This window comes from Dermacentor variabilis, chromosome 5 (genome assembly GCF_050947875.1).
Source record: "Dermacentor variabilis isolate Ectoservices chromosome 5, ASM5094787v1, whole genome shotgun sequence".
NCBI classification, from domain to species: domain Eukaryota; kingdom Metazoa; phylum Arthropoda; class Arachnida; order Ixodida; family Ixodidae; genus Dermacentor; species Dermacentor variabilis.
Window position 1 is genome coordinate 32,446,636 of NC_134572.1, and position 25,848 is coordinate 32,472,483.

Below are 25,848 nucleotides of genomic sequence, written 5' to 3' on the forward strand. Positions count from 1 at the left end.
GATACAATGCCATTTGCTATATTGTCATCGCGACTAACACGGCGACAAATAACCACGGCTTGCGTAATTAGCTCACATATGCGAGTATCTTGCAACTACCACCGACGATCTTCGGGCAACTAATTCAGTTGCGCAACAGTCTGAAAGATAATTTTCCTGTGCGCACGCTAATTCAAGGTGTGGTGAAAAGATTTTCTTGGATATTCTCTAGCAAATTGTTGGATTTCTTGAATATAATGTACACGGCGCTTCGTTTCCTCGTTGCAGGTGAAGAGGGCTTTTCGTTTTCATAACTGCCCGAAAACAGTGCGAAACGAGAAGCACAAGAAAGCAGACTCGCAAGAAAAGTGATAGTCATCATTGTTTCGAGATAGCCCAGCGATCGTGAGATTGGAGTCGTTGCAGCAATCGAAATGAGGTTCGTACTGGCTCCAAGGATTTGGATTTCCTTCTACGGCGGCGCATACCCACTGCGGGAGATTGACCAAGATTTGTATGGTATTAGGAAGATGCTGGTAATAAAAGTGCACATTTCTTTTTTCTTCCTTCGTACTTTCTTTTCGTTCAATTCTAGTGCTTTCGCGTAACGCACATAAGGGAAAAATAAACAAAACAAAAAAGCAATAAGAGCATAAAGCCCAGTACGATTCTGGTCCTGTGATAATGTCTCTCATGTTCAGTTTAGTGTCCTTTATTCACCGGAATAAGATTCTCTGATACCGACTCGAGTCTGCCATTTCTGAGCATGTTGCGTCCGATAAGACCAGTGTCAAGTTCTTTCTGAAAGCAATTTACGTTGCTGGAGCTGAAAATTTTTCTCTTGCTTGTCTAAGGAGCGCGGGAGAACGAAATGGCCGTAGCCTCCGGTTTCTGTCGAGAGGTGACACTCGCAGGCTGTGAGACCTTTGCACCAAACAACGACAGGTGCAGCTTCGTTCGCAGCGCACGACTCGTATTCACGTCGCTTCGCTGAAGGGAAGGAAGATGAATGATAATAAAAGAAAAAACGTAAAAGAGAGAAATACCAAGGCGCACGCTTTACGGCAGGCAACTTCGTTTAAACAGATGTCAGGCAGGGCAGCGTGACGAGCTAAAAGACGCCACGAAGCAGGCAAGGCGAACGTATCGGGCTGATATTCCGCCATAACACGTCATCGTCCTCGCCCAGGGCTGCGCGGGATTAAGAGCTGTCGTGTCCGATCTATTGTGCCCAACTTTCTCTCCCATTGTTCGACGGCGACTTTACAATATCTCTCCTTTCTTTTTATATCCTACGGACAACGTTCATGTCGCACTTGTCGGGACGGCGGCGTGGCGATGCAACAGCGGGGTCTACGAAACAGCAACGCTCTCGCGGCGACGACCGGCGCTCTGACGTTGTGGAGAGTGAACCGCTCCTTTCGGCGGCAGATCAGCTGACCGAGGAGGAAGCCCGTTGGGAGGAGAGCGACGACGAAGAGTGCGGCGACTCTCCCGAGGTCGGTTATTCGGCGCCGGGAGTGCCAGGAGCGCGGAGGCAGAAGCAGAGGTCCCGCGAGCAGCAGCACCATTGGCAGCGGCTGTTTCGGCTCCCGCGTGACGTTCCCGAGCCGGTCGGCGGGCGCGGATTGGCTTCTGGCGCGGGGCACGTGGCACGCGGCTGCAGCGGGCACGACGAAGCGCGGGAAGCGGCGGCCGTCGGCAGCAGCAGCAGCAGCAGCCACTTCCATCGATCGGCGGCCGGGAGCCGGGACGGGCCCGTTACCGGCGCAGCAACGACCGGCGTCGAAGACGACGGCACGCGAGACGGCCAACAGGAGCCCAGCCGCAGCAGCAGCCGAAGGCGCCGCGCGGGGGGCCCGCCTCTGTCCATGAGTCCCAGCAGCACCGAGTACCTGGACATGGACAAGAGCGACGACGTCTCGCACAAGAACCGCGGCCTGTTCGTGTCGCATAGATGCATCGCCGTGTGCGTCATCCTGGTCGTGGCGGCACTGGCTGTCGTCGGCATCACTACGAAACTGCTTACCGAAAAGGCCGAGCAGGGCCCGCCGACGAGTGTCAAGCCGGTCAAGCCCGTGCCCTCCCCTCCCAAGAACGTGCGCCTTCCACGGTCGCTGGTGCCGGTCCACTATGACGTCGAGCTGACGCCTAGACTAGATGGGAACTTCACGTTCAACGGATCGGTGGCGATCCTCGTGCACTGCGCGACAGAGACTTCGAACGTGACATTGCATATCAAGGACCTAAACGTGTCGGACGTGTCCGTGAACGATGCGGCCGCCGCCGCCGGCTCACGCGTGGAGCACGACAGCTACGACGAGGACAAGCGCCTCCAGTTCCTCGTTATCAAGCTGAAGAGACCGCTCAACGCGGGATCAAACTACACGATCAGGATGAACTTTGTCGGCCACCTGAATGACGATCTCGCAGGATTCTACCGGAGCTCGTACGTGGACGCTTCGGGACACAAGAGGTAAGCGCCGCGGTTTATCCCTTCGTCAGACGCAAATTTGTCCAGTGGGAAATTCTTGCTTACCCGCACGTGCGGGTCATATCGGTATAGTTACGTCATGTGCCATGGCTCAAAGCTCTTCGTCTATATTGCCAACTAGTATACCCCAGACGTCGCGCACACCCGCGTCCTCAAAGGAAACGTATGTCATTTGTTTGCGCACCATGTACGTTCAGCATGCCCCCTGTACAAGCTCACTATAGTGTCAATATATTGAGGGAATAGCCTTGTAAGGCGACTGAGCGCTGGGTACTCAAAGCATTCTGGGGCAGCGCGTAGAGAACACGGTTTTGTCTCCTCGAGTTAAACTTACGCGCCGTGGTTCACGCGCCGGCGCGGGAAGTTTAAAGGTCTGAACCACGCTGGCGAAGCTCTGCCACGAGTGCATTCGCTCGTCACCAGCGCTGGGTCGACCTCGAAGCGCGGCCGGCTTGCGCGTTGACGATGGGTGCAGCGAGAATGGCTTGCGTGCGCCGAATTCTCGAGGCGAGCTCATTTCGGTGACCGGTTTCCGTTCGCGATCGCCGGCTTCGTTTGAAACAGGCTGCGACGTTCCATGCAGTGCTCGGCTATAGATTTCGCCGACAGTCCATACAGGGACAACGTTGCACAGTTAGTGGATGCTTCTGCAATTTTTTTTTTTGATACACGTCATTCGTCGTTCCTCATAGATACGTATATGTTGCATTGCTACAAGTCGAAACAATCTGGGGGAGATCAAGCGCTTCCTCACTGCTGATAATAAATGGTCAATTATTTGCCCATGATATGTTTAGCACTTGAAGCTGTGCGCGTTAGCGCAATTTTCCGCGTGATTTTCGATTCTTTTTCTTCAAGGACTTCGTGGCTTCTATCGTGCTAAGGAATGTGTTTTTTTAATAGTTTATTTCATTTCGTAGCCGAGATGCATGTCACACTTTCGCCGGTGCTATTGCTAGTGGCTTTATAAGTGTACTCCGTGCAGGCAAACACAACCACACAGTGAGTTAAGGAAAATTACAGTGTGTGAAACTTCCTTCAGCTTGCAAGCCCGTTGCATGAAAAGCATGCTGATTATACATAAGTACCTATGGGCATTCAGTTAATGTCTCATGCCGTCACTTCTTAGTGAAAAGCTGGTGAGCTTAGGCAAAAAAAAGAAGAAAAGAAAGCGAAATAAATAATAAATAAATAATATTGGAGTTCGTCGATCAGCAAGCAATTATCTCTAAGGATGTGGGAAGTTGTCCTAGGCAGAGTTCACTTGCACTCTGCTAAGAATGCGTGCTGTCATCTATCTCCCCTATTCATTATACTTCTGTCCCATATAACCTCAGCTTAACGCACGAATGCGTCTGTCTGATCGTTACTGTGTCAGGAAAATAAATTGTAACATTTATCTGCAAACGAAGCAAGAATGTTGGCTTCCATGTTGCGTAGTTTTTCATGCGCTTACAAAACAGCGGACGCAGCTGCAGGCAGCCGCGAAGGTGTCAGCAGCTGTGTAAAGAGTAATATAGGCCACCGCATTACGATTGTGTCCGTTAAACCGTAATGCTATAGCATTGTTACATAGTCTGCATGAGCAGAATTATAATTTGAAATTGTTGGATGAAGTTGGAGGGAGAGAACCAATCACTTGGAAACGTGTTTCAGGCGTCATTCGGACTTGTGCCAGAAATGCGTAGGTTTAATGAACGTAGGCGTGCTTTTTAGGTGGGACGAATAGCACAATTTCTTTGTGCAAGCTCAGTGAAGTTGTAAGCTTGCTGTGATACAGAAAATGGGAACAGTGGTGACCTGTAGGCGCGAGGGAAGGGTCGCGGAGATATTAGTTCTCTCCGTTAAGATTTACCTAATAACTGCGTGCGATTAGATGGAGGTACGTAGGTGGGAATAGGGCGACGGAGGTATTCGAAGTTTTCTCATATTTGGTTGCATAGCATATATAACGCAAGAATAAGGAGCGTCTCTTGAATGCAAGTAAAAGGGAAAGGAAAAGTTTAGACTTTGATCTCATCTAGAGCGTACGCGAACTGTGCGCCTCTGTGCAATGGCGTAGCCGTGGCACTGTAGCTGTAGTGTTCGAGGAACGGTACTCGTGTTTCTGCAATCTGCATGAAATAAATCTCCAGTTTTGCAGCTGTAACAGTGCTGCTTCTTTTTCTCCGCGGCTTCCTTTTCTATGGCTTCTTCGCTATTGAGAAATCCTTTGCGAGCAAACGCTAGCAGCAACGGCATGAAGCCGAAGTTTCGTAAACGAGAAGCTGTGCCAGGCGTTACTTGGGAGAAGGTCTCTGTTGAACACTATCGTACCGGCTGAACGACGCGTTCTAACAATTGAACTCTTGTGAACAATAAAGCCTTCTGTGTCGTGAAAAAAGAAAATTGAGGAACCATTCCACTCTGTAGCACGTCACACAGGGTTAAATAAGGGCACATGTATTTATTTTCACCATTCGGTATTGATAGTGACGGTAGCTTTGTGTTTACTACGATATACATTGATTCGTTCGGTTACAACCTTAAACAGAATCTTGGCCAAAATTAACTTTATGCAGTACCGTTGTTCAGTAGTTGAGTGACTTAATTGTAGTGATGCGGGACTTCAAACCAAAGCCATCTAGCACAATCTGAGGGAACCATTTCTTGTCTGGTTTTAAAATGTCCACATTGAAGTCTCCAACGGTGATCGCAAGGTTAGTGTCATCACGGCTAGCCCGTGCAAAGTGCGTGGTCATGAAGTTTTTGATATCGCACTTTGGTTTGCCTGGTGATATATACACAGTGGATATCACAACGCCGTCTTTCGTTTGTACGGCACAGACATCCCTACAGTCGGTGGCATTGTCCTCTTGCGAGCGTGCATACATTTTGTCCTTTGCGTATATACGGCAACACTTCCTGCACGTCAGTCCATGTGCTGTTCACAAATGATTCCAGTAAACCGATCGACTTGAAATAATGCATATTGATTTATTTACTTCATTTATTATTATATTTAGTATTATTATTGCTGCTTCTTATTATTATTAGGGGCGAAGCGCGTGAAGCCTGCTTCACCTCCTACCCGCCGTGGTTGCTCAGTGGCTATGGTGTTGGGCTGCTAAACACGAGGTCGCGGGATCGAATCCCGGCCATGGCGGCCGCATTTAGATGGGGGCGAAATGCGAAAACACCCGTGTACTTAAATTTAGGTGCACGTTAAAGATCCCCAGGTGGTAGAAATTTCCGGAGTCCTCCCCTACGGCGTGCCTCATAATCAGAAAGTGGTTTTGGCACGTAAAACCCCATTTCTTAATCACCACCAAATGTCGGCCCAGCCCGGTATTACACTATCTCTGGGATAGGCCCACGCTCACCTTTTTTTACTGTTGTACGCACGAACATGAAAAATACACGGAACTCTAGCCACATACAACTTCGCTGTAAGAGGAAATGTGGTTGTATAGCGGTAGTAGAAGGTGGAAGTAGCAGCGCTGATGTCACCGTCTACAGTGAGTTACAACTGGGTGGAATTCCCCACCACAGCAGCTCGGTGAAATTTACCGAGGATGAGACCGCAGTTTCGATTTCCGGCCGCATTTCGACAGGGGCGGTACGGAAGACGTTCATGCGGAAGATTTCGGCGCAACTTAGATATACCCAAATGCTTGCAATTAATTGCTCTTTGTTATGCTCGCAATTAACTGTTCTTTGTCAGGCACTCAGTCAGCCGGTTATTCACCAGTCACCTCCTGGTTGAACGTTACTTGACCGTGCTGTTAGAAATCTCCGCAGGCAAAGACAAAGTTTGTCCGAGTGAATCTTCATCTCTGGAAAGTTACATGAAATCCCCGAAATTTTGTTCAATCACTTTTACTACTGCGCTCGGCCAGCGCCGTGATGGCTGTCCTAGTCACGTAATTGCCCAGAGTAAACTTAGCGTGTGCTGAGTTCATCTTTGCCTCTAAAAAAGACAAAATTGTGTTTCCAACTTAGTAGTCACGATGACGTAGGTTTTGCCTGGGCGGCACCGTATCGTTTTCTTTTCTGCACGATTAACGGGAGCGCCGAGTGTGTATATAGTTCGAGGTTGTACAAGAGCTCAGCGAAAGCAGAGTGAACACTCAAGGACGAAAAAATTACGAAACCAATTCAGCTAGCAGTAAACTTACCGCAATTTTCATTTGGACGGGAACGGAAGGCCTGTTTGTTGAATTGCCCTATGAAATTACAAGATGAATTTGATCCCATCGTGAAGCCTTGTCTGCCGCGTGAGTCTTAACAAACTTGAAATAGTTGTTTTGTTGTTAGTGTTTTACTTTAAATTATTCTTGCGTAATAGGGATTGTAAAATAAGTTTGCTGACTCAGCAAACTAATATCACGCAGTACGTTACTGCACTTGTGCTCCGGCAAGTGTACCAATGAGGTGCGACCCTAATTCCGTAAGCCCATTAAAATCTAACCATGTGTTTCTAAATTTAATTAAATGCTGGAATTTTACGTCCCAACACCAGAATATGGTTATGAGGCGCTCCGTAGTTATGCACGGTACATACTCAACTTTTGCAATAAATACACGGTACACAGGCGTTTTTGCACTTCAACCCCCATCGAAATGCGGCGGCCGGAATTTGATCCCGCGCCCTCGGCCTTAACGCCAAAGACACTACACCACCACGGCGGCTGTGTCCCTCTGAACCCTTTATTGTACAACGCACCACGAATAAGTGTCTACGAACTTTTCCAACTCCATTAGATAAGTTACAGACCCAATCATGCCGTGCAATGACGTAGAAGCGGAGTGTAAGCTTCCTGCGCCTTTTGTGTTGCTGATAGCTTCATCACCTGATAATCTTAGAAGCACAAGCGGACTGATTAAAGCATACTCGCATTTATACACCTGCAGCTATCGCAGCGCGTTATTAATGATACCATGCGCCTATACTGCTTCGCAGTGTCAGCAGCCGCCTTCACACGACTCATGAGAGAGCTTTTATAACTTGCCTTTAGCTCCTCCATCTGGCCAAACTTCAGGCGGCGTCAAAGCTACGGTCAACCACTAAGACGCAATCCTTGCGTGTCATGGCAACTGTCAGCGGCCTGATTGGCGTCTTTCAAGCTGCATTACACGCCTTATAGTATAGTTGCCAGAGAAACAACCTGCATAGCGTGCAACACATCTAAGTACAAATCCAAACAAGACAGGTTCACAGGAAGGTGTACCTTTGAAGTGATTAGCCCTGTTTGAACAAGGGTTACCTCATACTGCTGGAGCCATCGTTTCCGCAAAGGGCTTTGTCGTGAAATGTTGGGGACCCTCCCTTATCGAAGCGTTATTTGGCTCTAGCCGGAGGTATCACTTGTTCGACGACTGTTGGAATCACTCCTAAATACGAACCATTTCTTGGCACTAGACCACTTGGTCAGCTTGATATCATTGTAACTTGATGCAGCTTGTATCAGTGACAAATTTTTGTAACTTCCTGGTACACTGCATTAGCTAATCTATAGTGCAATGGCACACGGCGACGAGGAAGTTAGCGTGGTGCAAATACACGTGCGAATGTTACTCGATAACGCGTAAAGCGCCTTGCCGAGCGATTGCATATAGACGAACGACACCGATGCAATGAAAGGAACGAATCGAAAAGGAGACGCTGTGAGCGCACCCGTTCTGTGATTGTGAAGTTATTTTCACTGGTTCGGACATTTCACGGGTGCATTATACGAGCTATACCAAGCAACGTTGTCAACGCACCTGTTTTCCTTGGTGTCTTTGTTGGCTTCTCATTATATCTGCAAAAAGGAGATGCCTCAGTGAGCATGGCTACAGATAATACATGCTTCGATGTTGTGATCGCGCTTGCAAGCATGCAAGATGCACTGGATCCTTCCTCGTGCCTAATCTCGACCGGGCTCCTCGACGACCTGATTACTTTTGCTAATCGAAATGAGTTTAACAGAACTTATTAAGGCCATCATATTGTTCTCGCGGTGAGATGGTGCCCCTAATTCTCCCCCATATAGCTCTGCGACCCTTTTTTTTTTTCGATCCCACCTCGACACATTGTCCTCGCACTCTCCTTTCTTTCCTTCTGTCGTCATTTTCCTCACGACGGTTTACTCACGCAAACGGGGTTACAGTGGCATTGCGACTGCATTGTGTGGGTTTTGCTTCTGTCTCGGAGCTCCTGTGTAGAGGCCTGCGCCCACCTGCCGCAGATGTGCATACACGTTTCGAAGCTGGGTCATCACGCGAGTCGTGTGCAGCGTACGCGTCGCGTGACCGACCAACACGACGGCGACTCGCGCAAGAGCTTCCGGCGCGCTGCGTTGGCAACTCTGCTAGTCGTGTGACCAATTAGTCGCTGTCGGTGTCAACACGCCATTAACCCTTTAGCGGTGTCTGGCAAGCCCGGCTGGTCGTGCGCTCAGCGCTTTGTTCTCTCTCATGCCGAATGCTATATATATATATATATATATATATATATATATATATATATATATATATATATATATATATATATATATATATATATATATATATATATATATATATATATATATATATATATATATATCATAGCGTTCTGCCTCCCCTTTTTTTCTCATTTTATTAATGACTTACCAGCAAAAATCGCAGGAAACATTTAGGCTATTTGCAGACGACTACATTCTTTATCGAAATATTAACTCGCATGATGACCACATAACACAGACAACCACTTGAAAGCAGTGTCTAACTGATGTGCCGACTGGCAGATGACCATGAATACTACTGTTCTCCCATTAAAAAAAAAAAGAAGAAAAGTAACTCGAGCTTTATGTATACCTTTAACGACGTGCCACAGATACGCGTTCATGAACACAAGTACCTCGGAATAATATTTACGCATGAATTCAGATAGAACTCCCATATAAACGTTACAGCCACTGCAATGAAATGCCTTTTCTTTCTTGGAAGACACCTCTGACTAGCACCACCCCATACAAAACTTCTGGCTTACAATACTTTGATCAGGTCAGTCATTGAGTACGCATATGTTATCTGCTTCCTATACACTAAACAACCAATTAAAAAAACCAGAAGGTGTACAAAGGAAACCACCACTGTATATATGCAATAAACATAAACTAACAAATTCGCCCACGGAACTACTTAACTAAGCCGGAAGCGTAACAGTACAAAACCGAGCAGTACTAGCCCGTTCTAAGCTTATGTACCAGTTCCTACACAACAAGCTTAATATTGATACTTCTCGATACATCTCCAGAAATTAAACACGGCCAACGCGACATAAACATACACACAAACACTCAATGGGCATTCTTTTCGTACCGACTGCTTCAGGAATTAGTTATTTGCTTTAGCGATAAGAGAGTGGAAAAATATGACAGGTCCTCATTAGATACATTTGCTAGTTCAGTGCAAGAACATCTCCTCGCCTTACAGCTCTGGTTTACTTATTCTGCTTTGTTACTGATCTTCAAACGCTAACATTTTAATCTATAAGTATTCTTTTGTATGATGCATTATATGCATGGCTGCATGCTGTTTGCCATGTTCATCATGTAATTTGTATCACACTTGTTTATAGGTTTTTTTTCTTGATTTGGTTTGTTTATTTTCTCAGATTCTTCTGGGTTATAGTAATTTGTACCCATATATTGCATCCGAGACGATGTACTTAATTCTGTTGTTTAGCGAAGCAAAAAACTTTTGCCATAACGCTCTCGTGATTACCTAATGTATTTATATTTCTTTGTTCGCAAAAACTGCCATCTGTGCTTGCTCTTCCTGTTATAATCCCATGAGGGATTGACCGTATGTGAAATAAATAAATAAGAAGCCAACAAAAAAAGACTAAGGACGGCATAGTGCAAATTACATGTACTTATTAATTTAATTAAGAATGATAAATTAATGGAAATGAAAGCAGATGAAAAAACAACAGGCCGCTGGTGGGCACGAACTCACGTCTTCGCATTACGCGTGCGATGCTCTTACCAAGTAAGCTACCGCGGTGCCGTCTTCCCCTCCACTTTCTGGGGTATTGATGTGTCTGCTAGAGCTAAACCTGGGAGTGTTAGCCAGCGCCACACCTCACGGCCTTCACGGCGTCACGCGTACGGGATATTATTGGTTGAAACCCACACATGTGTGGGTTTATTAACCAGTTGCCTTCACGGCGGATGTGGAACATGCGAACGCCAACGTGGGGAAACGTGGGGGAAAAGAGGCTGAGAAAGCTTCGCTTTAAACCCGCTATATGTCACTTGGCCACACTTTCGGTGAAAATGCTAGTGTTGCCTAACATCACGAGGTATCGCCCATGCCTCACTTCATTTCTTAGCGTCCATTTCTTAAATTGTTCGCGCCTTCAAAATACTCGCATGTGCACACTGCAAGCTATGTTTAGCAGCAGGCCGTTGCATTTTATTTTCTGCCTATTAATCTATCTGTACTCTTCGAGAAAGGAAACGATAGCTTTGATGGGCTGATGAATAAATAAAATCTCCTAGGACACCGTTGGAAAACGTTTATAAACTGCATTTCAGTCACTCGTCGTGCCCTGGTATTTCTCCAATGTTTCTTTCTTTTTTCATTTCCTTTTTACTTGAGTACCGATATGTCACCTACTTTCTTTCTAGGGGTTCGTGGTATAGTGGGGATAGCCGATAACTCTGGATGATACGATAAAACTCAGTTCTTCATGCATGCATGCTTGCTTGCATGCTTGACCCTTTACGGCTCATAATATGACTCAAGTTTAAGTAGAATTGTCAAGCGAGACAAGAATTGGTAGGGACGAAAAGGCAGGCTGGCTGTTCGTTCACATTCCTATCATATACCGGCAGTCGTTATTTGCGTAATGGCGTTGTTTTGAGCTGCGTTAGTGCTCTCACCGCATGTCTGCATTATCACCTACGATAAGATCCCGTTGGCAGGACGCCAGAACAATGCACGACTTCATAAGCATCATCTTCCCCTTTCTTTTCGCCGTCGATGTTTCCTTTAGCATACTTTAACTTTCAACGAAGCTTCCAACGTGGAGGATGCTTGCTGGTGCATTCCAAGATAAGTTATCTTTATGCCAGAGAGATTAGGTAGGTACATGCGGAGGGTAAGAGTTGGTGCGCTACAGGTGACGCGATAAAACTGGATTGTGTTGTGTCTTAGGTGTACAGCACAGATATTACTGCTTCAATATGCTACTTGCGCACGGAGTTCCCTCTCACATTTATATGTTCTAGGGCGCTTTACTAGGCCAGTGACATAGTTGGCAATGTCTTTATTTTTTTTTTCGATGCACCTGTGGTCTACAAACTTTTCTTTCCGTCTGTACACCGCAACAACGCCATCATCGTCAATGTGAAGATATATGTAGCATATTCATAAAAAGTTTCTGCGCTAAGAAAAAAAGAGACCGTGGATAAAGGAATGTTTAAGAAAAGCCCTCGCAGCTCAGCGAGAATCGAGCGAACAATGATTTGATCAAGTGGCTCAGGTCGTTCCACCAGCTCTCGATCAATTAACGGGCATTAAACGATGTCTTAATCAGAACAAAATTCACCGATCGTCTGGTCCTGTCACTCTTGGCGGCACGCGTTGAGCATGCGGCGCTGCTAGATTCAATCTTAATTCTTTATTTCGCACTTGATAGAAGCGTTTATGGCTTGCTCTACGGTTTCTAACTAATTATGGGTAAAGGTGTAGAGTCATTTTCTAGTTTAACCGGCTACCATATATATAGGAAAAGGCTCAAGCAGGTCTAACCCAACGTGAAAGAACGGTTCTGAATGCACGCCGACAGGTTGAAGGCGAAGGTTGAAGGAGTAGAGGTGGCTTTTTCCGGTGCTGACATAACTCGTGTCTGAAACCAGATCATTGTCGTGCCTTTCAAGATAAGATCACGTTGGCTAACAGAAGCATGATTCCACCTGTTATTTTCGCTGACACGCTCGCGCATCGGCAGCCAATCTTCGACGTCAAGGTTGTCGGTACCCGTAAACGTGCCATGACGGTTGGCATGGTAGTCACTGTCGTGGTCATCGTTGTTGTATCCTCTTCAATAGACATGGTGGTAGCGGGCAGGCTATGTCTGCTTACGAGATCCATCTTGCATTAGATGTACCCCGCACTTCCACCAAAATGCGGCACAAAGATTAAAGAAACAGGGAAATCTATTTACAGGTTATTTACAAGACATGCAGAGCAGACAGGTCTTTAACGTCGTCGTACTCCGCCCCAAGCTTGCGCTCTTCTTCTTCCACCTTGCTTTCAGCGTTGTAACAATATGTTTGACGCAACAAATGCGCTTCCGGCTAATCATACGCGCTATATAGTTACTCAAAAATCACAAAACCAAGTCAACAAACGTAATTTATCGCATTTTAGCACAGGCCACTTGACCTAGCAACGCCGTAGTCACATTATAGACCAACAGAAACATTCGTGCCGAGTAGAGTGTACGAGATATTGCTTGCAGACTTTACGCAAAGCCTTGCCACTTTCACACTCGCCACTTGTTTTCGAAAATATAGCGTTCTGTTACTCCACACCAGTAGTTTTCCTTAGTGCCTCCAATGCTACAAGGATTACCGAGGCTTCACGAGCTGCGTTTTCCGCAACACAGTTTCGCACTGACACAAAATAATCCCTTCCTCAAAGCTACAGGCAATACGTGTACGCTTACGAAAAACAGTGATGGTGATAAATATGGATATTCGGACGCCGTTCAGGGCCATAAGAGACAAAACTCGCCTCACTGCGCTTCGATAGACATTCGCTATCTTTTTAATTCTTATTAGATAAAGCTCTTCCACAGGGTTTAAAGGAACTAAACTGCGATAGAGTTTCTTCATATAGAGTTGCTGCAGTAGGCACTAGTGTGTGCGTGTGTGGGCGTCACTATATTGAATGAAAATTTGCGCGCGCGATTCGAGGACGCTCAGACACGTTTTCGAGTTAACCAGATGTGACAACACATCCCAGCACTCAGCCGAACCTTGCAACTCTTACAGAATGTCTTCTTATGTATAAATCCGCATAGCCTACATTTGTACTGATTACTGGCTGTAGGTTTATCCCGCAATGAGCCGCTAGGGCAAATATATTTCCACTTGGACTGTCAGAAAACTCGCGTAACCCAAAAACGTATATAATGTCCATAATATTATCATGAAATACTAAAATCTGGAACATCCATGCTGAATCCGAATTATAAATACCTCGTAATTTAGGCCAGCTAACGGACCCCAACATGACAATATATTCGGGGAGGCCTCTTTGTCAATCACCGCGAAGTAACATTTGCAACACCAAAGAGCCGTCTTTGCCAGCTGAATGAGCTAATCACTGATTAGTTGGCTTTGAAAACTCCTGCGACATTAATTCACCAGGCCGTCCGACTGGCAATGACATTCGCCTTACGTTGACGTCGCTTATCAACTCCTCTTTCGGTTACAATTCCTCTCTCTACATCGTCTGCTGCATCGCCACATCAGAAACTCCGATTTTACGAGATTTACACGGAGCGGGCTCAACTGCGTGCGCGTATTGCGCGCTGCTTTATCAGAAGCGTAGGCGCAGACGCTACCTTTCTGAGAGTACACGCATCGCTGACGCTACAAATCCCACACAGACTGTCAAGTATGTGCGGGATCGTGGGTTGTCAAGTGTGTGCGGGATTGCGGGTTGTGCGTACCTGAGCGCTTAGAAGCTCGACCTCAGCTTCATACGGTATAATGCGGCCGTGGCGTAAATTCCATAAGGAGCGACCGTGATTTGTAAAGTTTAGTCCTTATTATGCGAAGCATATTACTAGAGCTCAACCCAGCTCCTCAGGCGCGGCGGTGTCGCCTTCAAGGCTGACCACGTGACACCGTGACGTCACGACAGAGGAGAAACGGGGCTCCACAACTCGCGCCATCGCTCGCGGCGGTATATAAGCAGCTGCGCTTGTTTCTAGGTGGCTTTGGCTCAACTCTTGCAAGATGGGCTGGGTGGGAATCGAACCAGGGTCTCCGGAGTGTGAGACGGAGACGCTACCACTGAGCCACGAGTACGATGCTTCAAAGCGGTACAAAAGCGCCTCTAGTGAATGCGGTGTTGCCTTAGAAACGAGCTGTTTCTAAGGCTCAGGCGTGCGTCGCTTGCTCAGGCGCACATTTCGTTGCCGCGCCGAACGCTGCGTTGCTCGACGCTCACCGCGTCCAATGCGGGGCGCGTAGTCGCTGCGCCGTAGCCCATTGTCTTACACCCCTTGGCGGGTCGACGGGAACGCTGTCGCGTTCCAATCTTGAAGGCGAAGCAGAGTAACGCATGAGTTGTTTCTTCGTCTAGCCGAACCAAATATAGCCAAGCAACAGCAGTTCACCAGGATAAACAGTGGTTCAACAACTAAAATAAAGGCTAGTATGCTTCGCATCCTGGGCTTAACCTTAGCTAAGCCACAGCCATTTTATGGTTTCCGTCGGGACATGAGCTCCACGCGGCTGCTACGTCAGCGGCCTACGCCAAGCGCTCACCAGCGCCCTTTTAGCCTGCCTGCACTTGACGGTTCTACCCGATTTCTGCGCCGGCTGTTCGCAGTATAACAGTGCAAGAGCCTGCTTATATTATCAAGTATATTCTCATTTGAATCGTTTGCTCTCGCAGGTTAAAGAGGGTTCCCGTGAGCAAAAATACACGCGTAAGCCTGCGCAAAGACTAGCAGCTGCCAATGCTATTTGAGATGCGGGTGACAGACGATTGGCCCCCTGTAAGCGTGGCAGTGCAGTGACATTTGAGAGCAGACCTGGCGTTAGCAGCAATGAACGCTAGACAAGAGCAGACGGCGTTGGTATCCCCTTGTGTACACCTTCACAAAAGCCTCCTATATACCTCCTCCCCCCTCCCCCTTCCCGGAAGAAGAAGAACAAGAAAGTTAATAAATTATGAAAACGAAGAAAATAGAAAGCGTCCCGGACCGGGAAGATACACAGCGTGAACTACAGCTGACGGCGACAATGAAGACGTGTGTGTTCGGCACTAGTCGTCAGCCATCGATCACCGGCGGCCGAAAGGAGATAGAAAGAGAGGAGGAAAGAAGAAAAAGAAAACTCCGAGTACGCACACCGAGACCTTTCAGGTTCCTCTACCCTCCCTCCTACCCTCGCCTTGCTCTGGGACACGTGCCCCGCACTTTCAGGAGACGACGAGCAAGTATATAGAGACGCGTGCCCTTCAACAGGTGCCTGAATGGCGAAGAGCGGCTACAGCGCGACCGCGGAAAGCAGCCATGCATGTGCTTGAATAACGAACTGGGTCCTCTTTCTTTCGCTTCCTCCTTGGCGCGTCCTTTCAACAGTCGGCCTCTTCGTTGACATAGCTTTCTCATCCCCTTGTGCTCGAGTGACAGGAAACGGAGATGTTTGTTTTCGGCGAACAGGGTGAGGGAACGCCCGTGCGCGTAGCGTGCTGGCGTCGACAGCTTCGTTAGCGCATTCCTATGCGAAAAGGTCGTCCAGGTGTTTTGCATGGCAGAGTTGAATGTGTGCCTTCTCTCGCGTATCAGAGAAGGTGGCAGCGAGGTCTATCGTCTCGTCTTTGTTTTTCTATATACATTTGTTTTTTGTTTCATTTATTCAGCCATGCTTCAGCATACTGTCCGATAGCGCATGCGGTGAACGGTTCTTATCTACTCACTTCATAAACCCCGCTGCTGTCGACAGTTCAGCTTCTTTTTCACATGACGCCACTTAGTGATAGAACAATCTGACTTGGCCACTGCGTCATTGTGGTTGACTTGAGACTATCACATAATGCATGTCTTGTCAACGCTGTGCTGTCTTTCCTTGTCTTAAAGTTTAGGCTTTTATGCTCATTTTCAAGCATGAGGAGAACATGCTATGTTATGCTATGCTATGAACCGGCTACAGCTGATTTTATGACGTCGCCATTATAAGGTCGCGATCGCCTACGCTGTTGGTTCACTTAGCCTGATTACCTGATTAGCCTGAATACCTGATTTCTTAATCTCCAGTTCAAGCCAGGTTACGACTGGCAGCACATGCCTTGTATAGACAAGCTTTCAAACATTGCATGAAGGCCGGATTCATTTCCCTGGCCCTCACCTGCAACATGATTGAGCTACGAGATTGCTCTGCAGTGGCGTCCATCACCTCTCTCTAAAATTACAGACGCCTAAGAACGTGTTTCTTCTGTCCACCATGACTACACGATGAGTATTGAGTATATCAGTTCAAATATTTGCGTCAAATTTCTTGCGGGTAAAAAGTGAAACCGCGTGTGGAATTCTGCTAGACAAAAGCAGTATTTTGACTCCCCATCTCCTCTAAGGAGTAAGCGAGAACAAATATTTCATTCTCTACCCCGGCGCCATCTTTTTCTCTAGAAGTGCTCGCACAAGCCGCCCTATTAGCTTCCATTGCACTCTTTTATTTTCATCGACGTGCGATGCCTGCATTCGGTGCCCGCGACATTCGAGCAACACCTATAGCTGCAATTTATCGCCAGACGGCGCTTGCTGACTGAATGATGCGAAGCATGAAAACAAAAAGGACCACGGAGATTTACCAGAATGGCAAGAAAAGAATTAGAAAATTTGTAGGAGGAGGAGGACGTAAACTTTATTGCTCTAGAAAGAGTAATGCAGCGGTCAGGCCGGATGTCTTCATCTTCTATTGGTTGATGACGATCTCCTGCCTGCATGCATGGTTGGCGCCCCTATTCCAGGGCACCACTGAGCGTGGCTGCTCGTCGGGCATGAACCACCAGCCTCCGTTGGAGGCTAGGGTCGCCGCTGGAGAGCACGCTCTCCCACTGCTCCGCACTCGGATTTTCTATTTTGTGGAATGCCTTATTCGTATTGCACTCCCATGTGATGTGATAAAATGTGGGTATTGCGCCCCACCACGGGCATGTGTCCCTGTATTGACTTTTGTATTGACTATTTGTAGGACAACACGAAGGGCTGTGCCTTGCTATTTGAGGCTCTAGCTGGTTGCCTAAGGACAAAAACATACCGGGGAAAATATTCGCAACAAGATGAGGCATGTGTCGGCTGCAGCAAAAATCCTGAGACAAATCAGAACCCAGTGGAATGCGAAGACATCCATCCAGCGAGACCCGCTATAGGTTTCGCACACCTTCCAGAAGCTCCTGGAAAGTGAATGGACGCATCAGCTGGTCAGCAGTCGGGGTAAGCAGGAGATGTTTAATATAATGGCGAAAAAAAAAAACAGTGAGGAGATTGGTAGGACTGGTTCTGTTACAGGTATAGGTAGCGGTGCAAGGTAGACATAAAAGTTTTAGGGAAGAGAGAAAAATGATTAAGGAGATGCATTACAAAATGCTAGGATGGATAGCATATATCGCATACTTGATTAACTCAAGCAGGCTAGGTATTTATTTGTCACCGCCATGTTTCGAAGGCGATGTCAACAAATCATCATTATCATCACCGTTATGGGTCCGATTTCCTGTCTGCTGCTTATTCTGACGGACGCTGAATAAGAAAACTTCCGCGTGCTGCGATCTCCGCGCATTTTCTGGAACTTCAGGCGAAGCACTGCGATTCGCAAAACTCCCTGCTGCGATGGCCATGATAGTCCTCCTATCTTGGCAGGGCTGTTCCTATATGCACGATGAGATCAAGTGGGGCCTTTCTTCTTCGCCTACCTTCCAAGACTCCACGAGTGCTGTTTCGTGTTGGGTCTATGTCTTGCATCAGGGAAGTGGCCGATGATTATGGCTTTGGAAACGCGTGATTTGTAGAAATTTTCTGGTTGCTGCCTATCTGGTCTAATGTATAGGAACATTTTGTTGTTGCCTCACCCGATACTGGTGATATCTACAGTTGCCCAAGCTCCTTATCGTTTACGTTCGGTGTAAGGTGTAGTAGTGTGCGAGTTCCATATATCGCATTTTCCTTCTGGCGAATTCGAGGCGTAACGGCCCAGTAGGGACGGCGCTGGCGGCGCCTAATCGTATTCCTTTGCATTCAAAATCTGATTCGGTCCTAGCCGGGACTGGCCTGGACCGGCCGGTGGTTTTTAAGCTCGAAGCGAGCGCGTACGGAATGCCTTGGCGTTCTCATTTCGAGTTGGAAGGAGTGGTACGCGGGCGAGAGGGTGAGGTGCATCCGTTCCAGTGGGATGCATAATATGCTAATGGCTCCACTATTGATCCACTCCAGCGCTCGCGAGCGCACCTGGTCCCGGACCCTTATCTCTGGGGCAGAGAGGCAGCGCAGTAGCTTTCCCGCTTCAAAATTACTCGCGCAGTCACGTGTACAGGCTGTACAGGCGAGGGGCGCGGCCCACTTCCCTGCAGTGCTTTGGAGCGTGAGCTTAAAGTACTTGAAGTTGCCTACGAGAATCTCAAAACCTTCAGTAGACGAATCGTGGAATTAGATGTGTCCATATTATAGTGAACTTCGCGATTTAATAGATAATACACTAAGCCGGCCGAGAAAAGCCAAGACAGAATCGGCGATTTGAACACTTTTGCGCGGGACTGCTTTATACGAGCTCAGCAGTAAAGAACTCGGAAGAATTGAGAAGTCGTGAAAGTGGTGGAGGGAAGTGACAGCCGCGTGACAAGGAAGGAAAAGTGCGAACACAAAATTCGCCACCCTTTCCCTCCTCTGCGCCTCTGTTATTGCGTTCATTGGCATGGGAAATCTTATCCTCCATTTGGTTATTTTCATTTGTAGTGTGTGTGTGTGTGTGTGTGTGTGTGTGTGCGTGTGTGCGTGCGTGTGTGTGTGCGTGTGTGTGTGTGTGTGTGTGTGTGTGTGTGTGTGTGTGTGTGTGTGTGTGTGTGTGTGTGTGTGTGTGTGTGTGTGTGTGTGTGTGTGTGTGTGTGTGTGTGTGTGTGTGTGTGTGTGTTCGCTGGTCCCCGTGTTATCTCACCGCTCGGGCGACGCAATAAATTATTAGGCTTGCCAGTTCGAGAGATTGTACAACTTCGGCGCAATTATGAGGTTCATTTTTAATCCCCAGTCGAGCATGAAGGCGGCTTCGGAGGTACGGAATAAAAATGTCAGGGAAATACTATAGGAGGCACATGCGAGACAACTTTGCACCTGCAACTATCTAAAATTTCTAATGTGTGTAATGCACATTGATCGAATTGAATTGAAAAAAGAAGTGAAGAAATGAAAATGCCGGCACAACTCATCTATGATTATTATTAAAGTATGCAAAAGCGAAAGTTGGTGGTGTGCTGCATCCGGGTTCTTCTCTCGCACTTCCCTCTGAACGCGCGGCGCCTTCCGCCGTGAACCCCGCACATACCCCCGTGGTACACACACAGTGACACAAGTTGGCGTAGAAGAGAGTCACTGAAGAGAGGCACATTGGTTATGTGCCCTAGGAGCCACATACCCGGTGGCACATTTGGCCAGTGACACATGTACCCAAGTTGGCGTCAGAGATTCGTTGACGAGCGGTGCACACCCAGTAGCACATGCCCACGGACACATAACCACGTGAACGGGCCACATATTTGGCTGCACTACCTTTGAAACTGGCCCACATATTTAGGCGGCACTATCTTCGGGACCAGCCTACACTTTTGGCGGGATTTCCAGAAAGCCGGAAAGGAAACTGGTCTGACACAACGAATGCTATTCGCATTAAAAAAGGACGCTGCCGGGGATTGCGATCGCTTCTGATTGGTTGGTGATGAGCATTATCAGCCCATCAACCTTGTAGGCATACCGCTGTTCTTTCTGTACTTACCGGCAGTAATTATCAGCCTTATGACTTCGGTGATTCGGCAGGTGTCAAAATAAATTACTGTTCCTTTTGTCAATTTCAAACATTTCGTGTGAACAGTACTGAAAGCACAAAAGCCAAATTCATATAGCTTTTCGTTTTTATAGGCTGTTTTCTATTCGCTGGTCGCCTTTACTGATATTATGTACAACATCGTGATTAATTGGTATCGGCGCTCAGTAACAGTTCTAGCTAAGATCTTCTTTGTAAGTCCAAGTTCAGATTAAAAGACAACTTTGTACACTGCCTCCTCCTTCCTCTTTCCACTATCGGAAAAAAAGAAAACATAGGCTCAGACAGTGGTGCCGCTATCACTGTTCACAGGCTTAAGCGTCTGTAGACATCCATTTCAAATCCCAGCACAACGTTCGCCAAGACTTGTCACACAGTATAGCTGCGAGACTTTTCACAAAAGGTTGGTTACCACATTTTAGGAGATTTCGAATAATTGCGCGAGCTACAGCACGCAGCTTGGCGTCGCAAAACAGCGGCAGAGAGGTTATGGAGCTGGAAGACAGTTGCGATGCGCAAATGAAACAATGCATCTTCAGCAAAATAACAGTGGGAGACCAGCAAGAATATATTGTGACGTCGTACTGTGGCTTTCGCGAACCGTGAGCACTCAGCAGACGGCCTATGATAGTAATATTTATTTACCCAAAGCAAAAATTGGCTCCTGAAAGATGTGCAGTGGAATGGTTTTCGTATAAATTTGGATCGTTCACTGAAGCAAGTAATCTCGCTAAACGCGGCTCTTATTGCAGTTCAACCCAATATGAAATCCTCCGTAATGCCTCCGTAAAGCCTCCGTAAACGCATGTTTCAGAATTATACGCATTGTTATACACAATTTACAATGATGCCTCAGGCGTTCTAACCCAGGAAAAACATAACACTTGAATACCGAAAGGCCGAGTCAGTGCAAAAAAGCATGACCAACACGATCGTAGACAAAGACGACAGTGTGTTTGACAGAGACAGTGTTACGCAGGCTCCCCCAAAATGCCGAAGAGACCGACGAACTTACGGAAACAGTGCGTCGTTTTCCGGAGTGATTGTTGATACTTAGGGCAGCCAGAGGTGTTCTTGTAGCCATTGTGAAACTACTCCTAAGGCTTGCTGTGTGCCTTGCATCGCGTGAGCCGTGAAGCGTTTCTTTGCTTGCGCATAAACAAAATTGGCCGCTCCGTATCGACTGCACGCTCTATGCGTTCTTCAAAGGAGGTGCTTATATCTGGATCTTGCAATAATAGATATAAATCAGAGTGCACCTGCCTCTGCTTCGGAATTGTAGAGGTATTGCTTCCTGAATCCTAAAGCGAAGCTTTCTATGTCTCACTGATTCGTCCGTGAGCGCCGAAAACGCATTGCAGGAAAGCCGACTTACGCATCTGCGTAGAACACTACCGTTTACATTCGCAGTTGTACCGACAAGAACAATGGGAACAATGTCATGCTCTCGACCAATGGGAAAGCGCCACGCTACCCAGACGAACTGTATATATATCTACATTGCATTACGCGCGTCACGCAATGCATTGCCGGCTGTCACCATGGGTGGGCCGCGGGTGCAGCGCACGGCAGAAGAAGAGGCTGCCGTACGCAAACGTAAGCGCGAGCGCGATCGAGCCCGCAAGGCCGATTCCTTGTATCGGCAACGGCAGGCAGAAGCTATGCGTATCCTTCGACAATCCGATCTGAGCGTGCGCATCAACGAGACGGAAGCCAGACGTCGTCGCCGCGCTGATCGAGGTTCGCAACTGGGCAAACGCGGCCAAACGCCAGCGACTCGATGCGGAACCACCTGAAGAGACGCAACTCTTCAGGCGCTCCACTTCAGTCTTCACTTCAACTGTTTAGTAGTAGCTCTCGGGGCGGCGTAAGAGATCTCAAGTATAGCGCGACCTTCGATATTGGACAGCTTGACACCACCATTCTCGCAAGTCGTAGCTTGAACAACGTGGACCACCTCTCTGCCTTATTTTCGGCGTGTTATCAGTAGGCAGCCGCGAATGAATTGTGTTCTGTGGTTTGCGTCAAGCGGCAGCAATGTGGAGCGCTTTTCAAAAATAGTTCCAATGAAGAACACGCAGCTATGTCTCATTCCACGTGGTTCGCACATTAGAGTCGGTAGATTTGAAGGAGCCTAACTTGCTTGGACTTGTGTGCGCTGATTGCTGTGTTAGATGTCTGAAAACAAGACCTCAGTTCAAAATAGTTTGCAGAACTTCAATTCAATGCTTCTTGTTTTTACAGCAGCAGCAAATATAGAGCACAACAGTGGTTAGCAAGATCAATTTGTTACTTAACCGTTATTTATCCCACTTTGTTCCGAATAAAAAAATGAAACGTTACACCATCTTATTTTTTCTCTGTGTTTTCACACCGACAGGCGCGCGGAAATGTCCAATATTGAGCTGTGTACTCTCAAGCACATGTGCAGGCTAATATCAACAGAGTATTCTGACGCATACTTTGGGGGTCTTAAAAATAAAAATTAAATTCTGGGGTTTTACGTGTCAAAACTACGATCTAATTATGAGGCGCGCCGTAGTGGCGGACTCCGAAATAATTTTGACCACCTGGGGTTTCTTAACGGGCCCTGGACACGGGCGTTTTTGCATTTTGCCTCTATCGAAATGCCGCTGCCGCGACCTCGTGCAACACCATAGCCGCTAAGCCACCGCGACGGGTACGCGTTGGGTTGTACTCCCGCTGACATCCTGCGTCATCGCGTCATTCTGGTCCATGTTTGGATTCCTATCTTCGTTGTCGAGGCCTTGCCAATGAATGAAGAAATGAACAAGCCAGTTAATTGTTATTTATTACAGCGGAGCTGTTATACGCTTCGTTCTGGCGGTTTGTGTGGGTAGGCAATAAAGATGGCGGCCATCCCAGCGCTAGAAAAGCTAAAGCATAGAGCAAAAGAGTATCGCCGGGATGCCTCAGCTGCGTTTAATCGAGAAAAATTTCAAAACGTGCTGTGATAAAAAAAATGTCGTAATAATGAAAGTAAAACCGGAATAGACACTGTTTACTATGAATTGCGGTTCAACGTCACGGGATCTACAGGCAAACCTCGTAACCTTATCACAGTTCCCTACCACCCGCGCAATGGGTAGGCCGCCTACGAAGAACACAGTCGTGAACACAGTCGCGAACAGAAGCGGGAATGTGCGCGGCGGCGGAGAGCGGCACGTAATACGGACGACGATCATGCCGCAAACGCCAAGCGTATGCACCGTTGGTTACATCACCCCTACCAGCTCTCCTCCCGTCGTAATTGTGGGTAATTTTAACCAGACGGTAAGTTGTTTGTAGCGTTTCTCTTGGGAAGGTTCTGTATTTAATGTTAGACAAACATCAGCGTGCCCATCACGCGTCATCGGTCGTGTATAGACCTCACATTAGCCAAGAACATTTCTAGTGCCGCCACAGAGCAACTGTTCGTATATCATAGCGATCATAGAGGGATAGTCACCTTGGTGTGCAAATAATAAATCCTAAAAGCAAACAAAAGAAGATTAAAACTAAAAAAGCATTGGGTATGCAATTTAATAAAACAGCAATCGTGAAAAAACGAAATTCATTGTGGTATGTGCCTAATTATTTCAAACATGTTTATTAACAACATATTTATCACCATACATACAGCTCCGCTGGTCATCCACCTTCCCAGGGTGGAATGACTGAATTCTTTAAAAGCCGCTTTCCGCGCTTGTTATTAAAGTTTTCGCACAGAATTTGCCAGCCTTTGAAGTATGTCGTGAGGTGACAGGCTTGACAAAGGAGAGCTCAGTAGACGGCACTTCACGCAAGGTGCCCTATAATGTACAATGCACCTTCTGACAACATCGGAACGTGATTCCTCTTAAGAATCCATCGGTGGGTTACGTCACTCTTAAAAACGAAAATGTTTGTTACCATCCGAACATCGTGCCAAGATCCCTAGGAACAGCGCTGTGGCTAGGCGCATACGTAAATTCACAACTTCAGCCTTTGCGATGCACGGCACGACATTGACGGGAAACTCGAACCACGCAGTCTATTGCAAGTGTGTTTCATGGCCAAGCATTTCGTGGACGGAATACGCGAATGCTTGATGATGCGCTTACTAAGTCTATAGGCAAGCAGGTTGCGTAAGTGAATGTGCGACTTCAGTTCGCGACATGCAGAGATCGCCAGGAGAGGCTTTCTCGTGTCTTCGAATCTGTGCGTTAGTTTCAAACGTAAACATAGGAGAAAGGAATCTGAGTGTGTTCGAAGTCACTGATGTTGCAAGCTCAGCTGGTTGTCACCGTCACATGACTGGCGTACATTCGGAGCTTAGCCGCTTAGTTGCTATGCTAGTCAGCCTGGCTATAGTTTACAAAAGCCTGCATATATACTTGCGTCTGCATATTCCGTAAGCTTTATGGAAAGCTTGCGGTGTTGCGGCAATATATCGAACGTAGCGCAAATATCGTGAGCTTTTTCGCATTCGAGCTTCTCGAAAACCCTGCGCTGCACGCATTTTGTGGCGTTCAACGAGAGAAGTTTGGTGCTGCATCGTCTATACCTCCCTTTGTGCTTTGAGGAACAGAAAGCACGCCAACAGTGGCATCGATAAGCGGTGTAACCTCTTGCGCAGTAAACAAGGGAACACACAAATTGTTTGCAGGAACTAATAATTGCTAAACAGACCTGTACAGGCCTCGGAAGAAAGGGTCCAATGTAACATGTTCAACGGGAAAGCTACTCGTTACATTGTAACACGTTATATTCGAATCCACGCATTACGAGTATATAATATACAGGGTGATCATTTTTAGGTTTTATGGAATATTTAAAGATCGCCTGTTGCATATAACGTCATTCTAGTCCTTGATCTTGATCATTCAGCGGCGTATGAGAAATCAGAACGAATATTCAGCTAATTAACGAATGTTCACGAATTAACTTCTTAATTAATTACTTATAGTGTTGCGCTGCTAAGCACGAGGTCGCGGCATCAAAGCCCGTTCGCGGCCGCCACATTACATTGTGGCGAAATGCAAGAACGCCCGTGGTCCTGTACAACGGAGTCATGTTAAAGATCTCCAGGTGGTAAAAATTAATCCAGAGTCCCCCACTACGGCGTGACTCATAATCAAATCGCGGTTTTGGCAAGGAAAACACCAGAATTCATTCATTCATTCTTCAAATTAGGGCACATGTTGAAATTTAGTAATTGTAGCCAGTACGTTTGCAAGGAGTATCCACTTGAAATGAATTTCCAGAATGAAACCAGTTTAGAGATATGCGGCATCAAACTCGCCGTAAAAATGCACTGTTGTTCCACTACCTTTCTCGCAAAACACTTTTATCAACTGAAGCAAGAAATAACTGGAACGCCCACGTATTTCGTCCCACACTTTGGGAAGTGTCTCGAAACTGCTGTCATCCTGGAAATTCATGTCAAGGGTATAGGCCTTGCAAGCTCACCTTCTACAATTCCTAAATTGCAAAAGATGCCGGTAAGTAATTAAGCAGTTATTTAGTGATTTATATTAATTTGTTGAATGTATGTTTCGATTTATCTTGCTAATAATGAACGTCTCCTCGAATAATCTAGCTAGAGGA

The 25,848-nt window shown here is 47.0% G+C and overlaps 1 protein-coding gene across 1 annotated transcript in view; it reads left to right on the forward strand.

Annotated features, from left to right (window-relative positions):
• The first annotated feature begins 1,091 nt into the window (after nt 1-1,091).
• Nucleotides 1,092-25,848, forward strand: part of LOC142582414 (aminopeptidase N-like) — an 85,490-nt gene continuing 60,733 nt past the window's right edge. Inside the window, exon 1 of the mRNA XM_075692108.1 lies at nt 1,092-2,455. Coding sequence (XP_075548223.1) covers nt 1,287-2,455 — 1,169 coding nt within the window. The 5' untranslated portion in view covers nt 1,092-1,286. The remainder of the gene's footprint in view (nt 2,456-25,848) is intronic.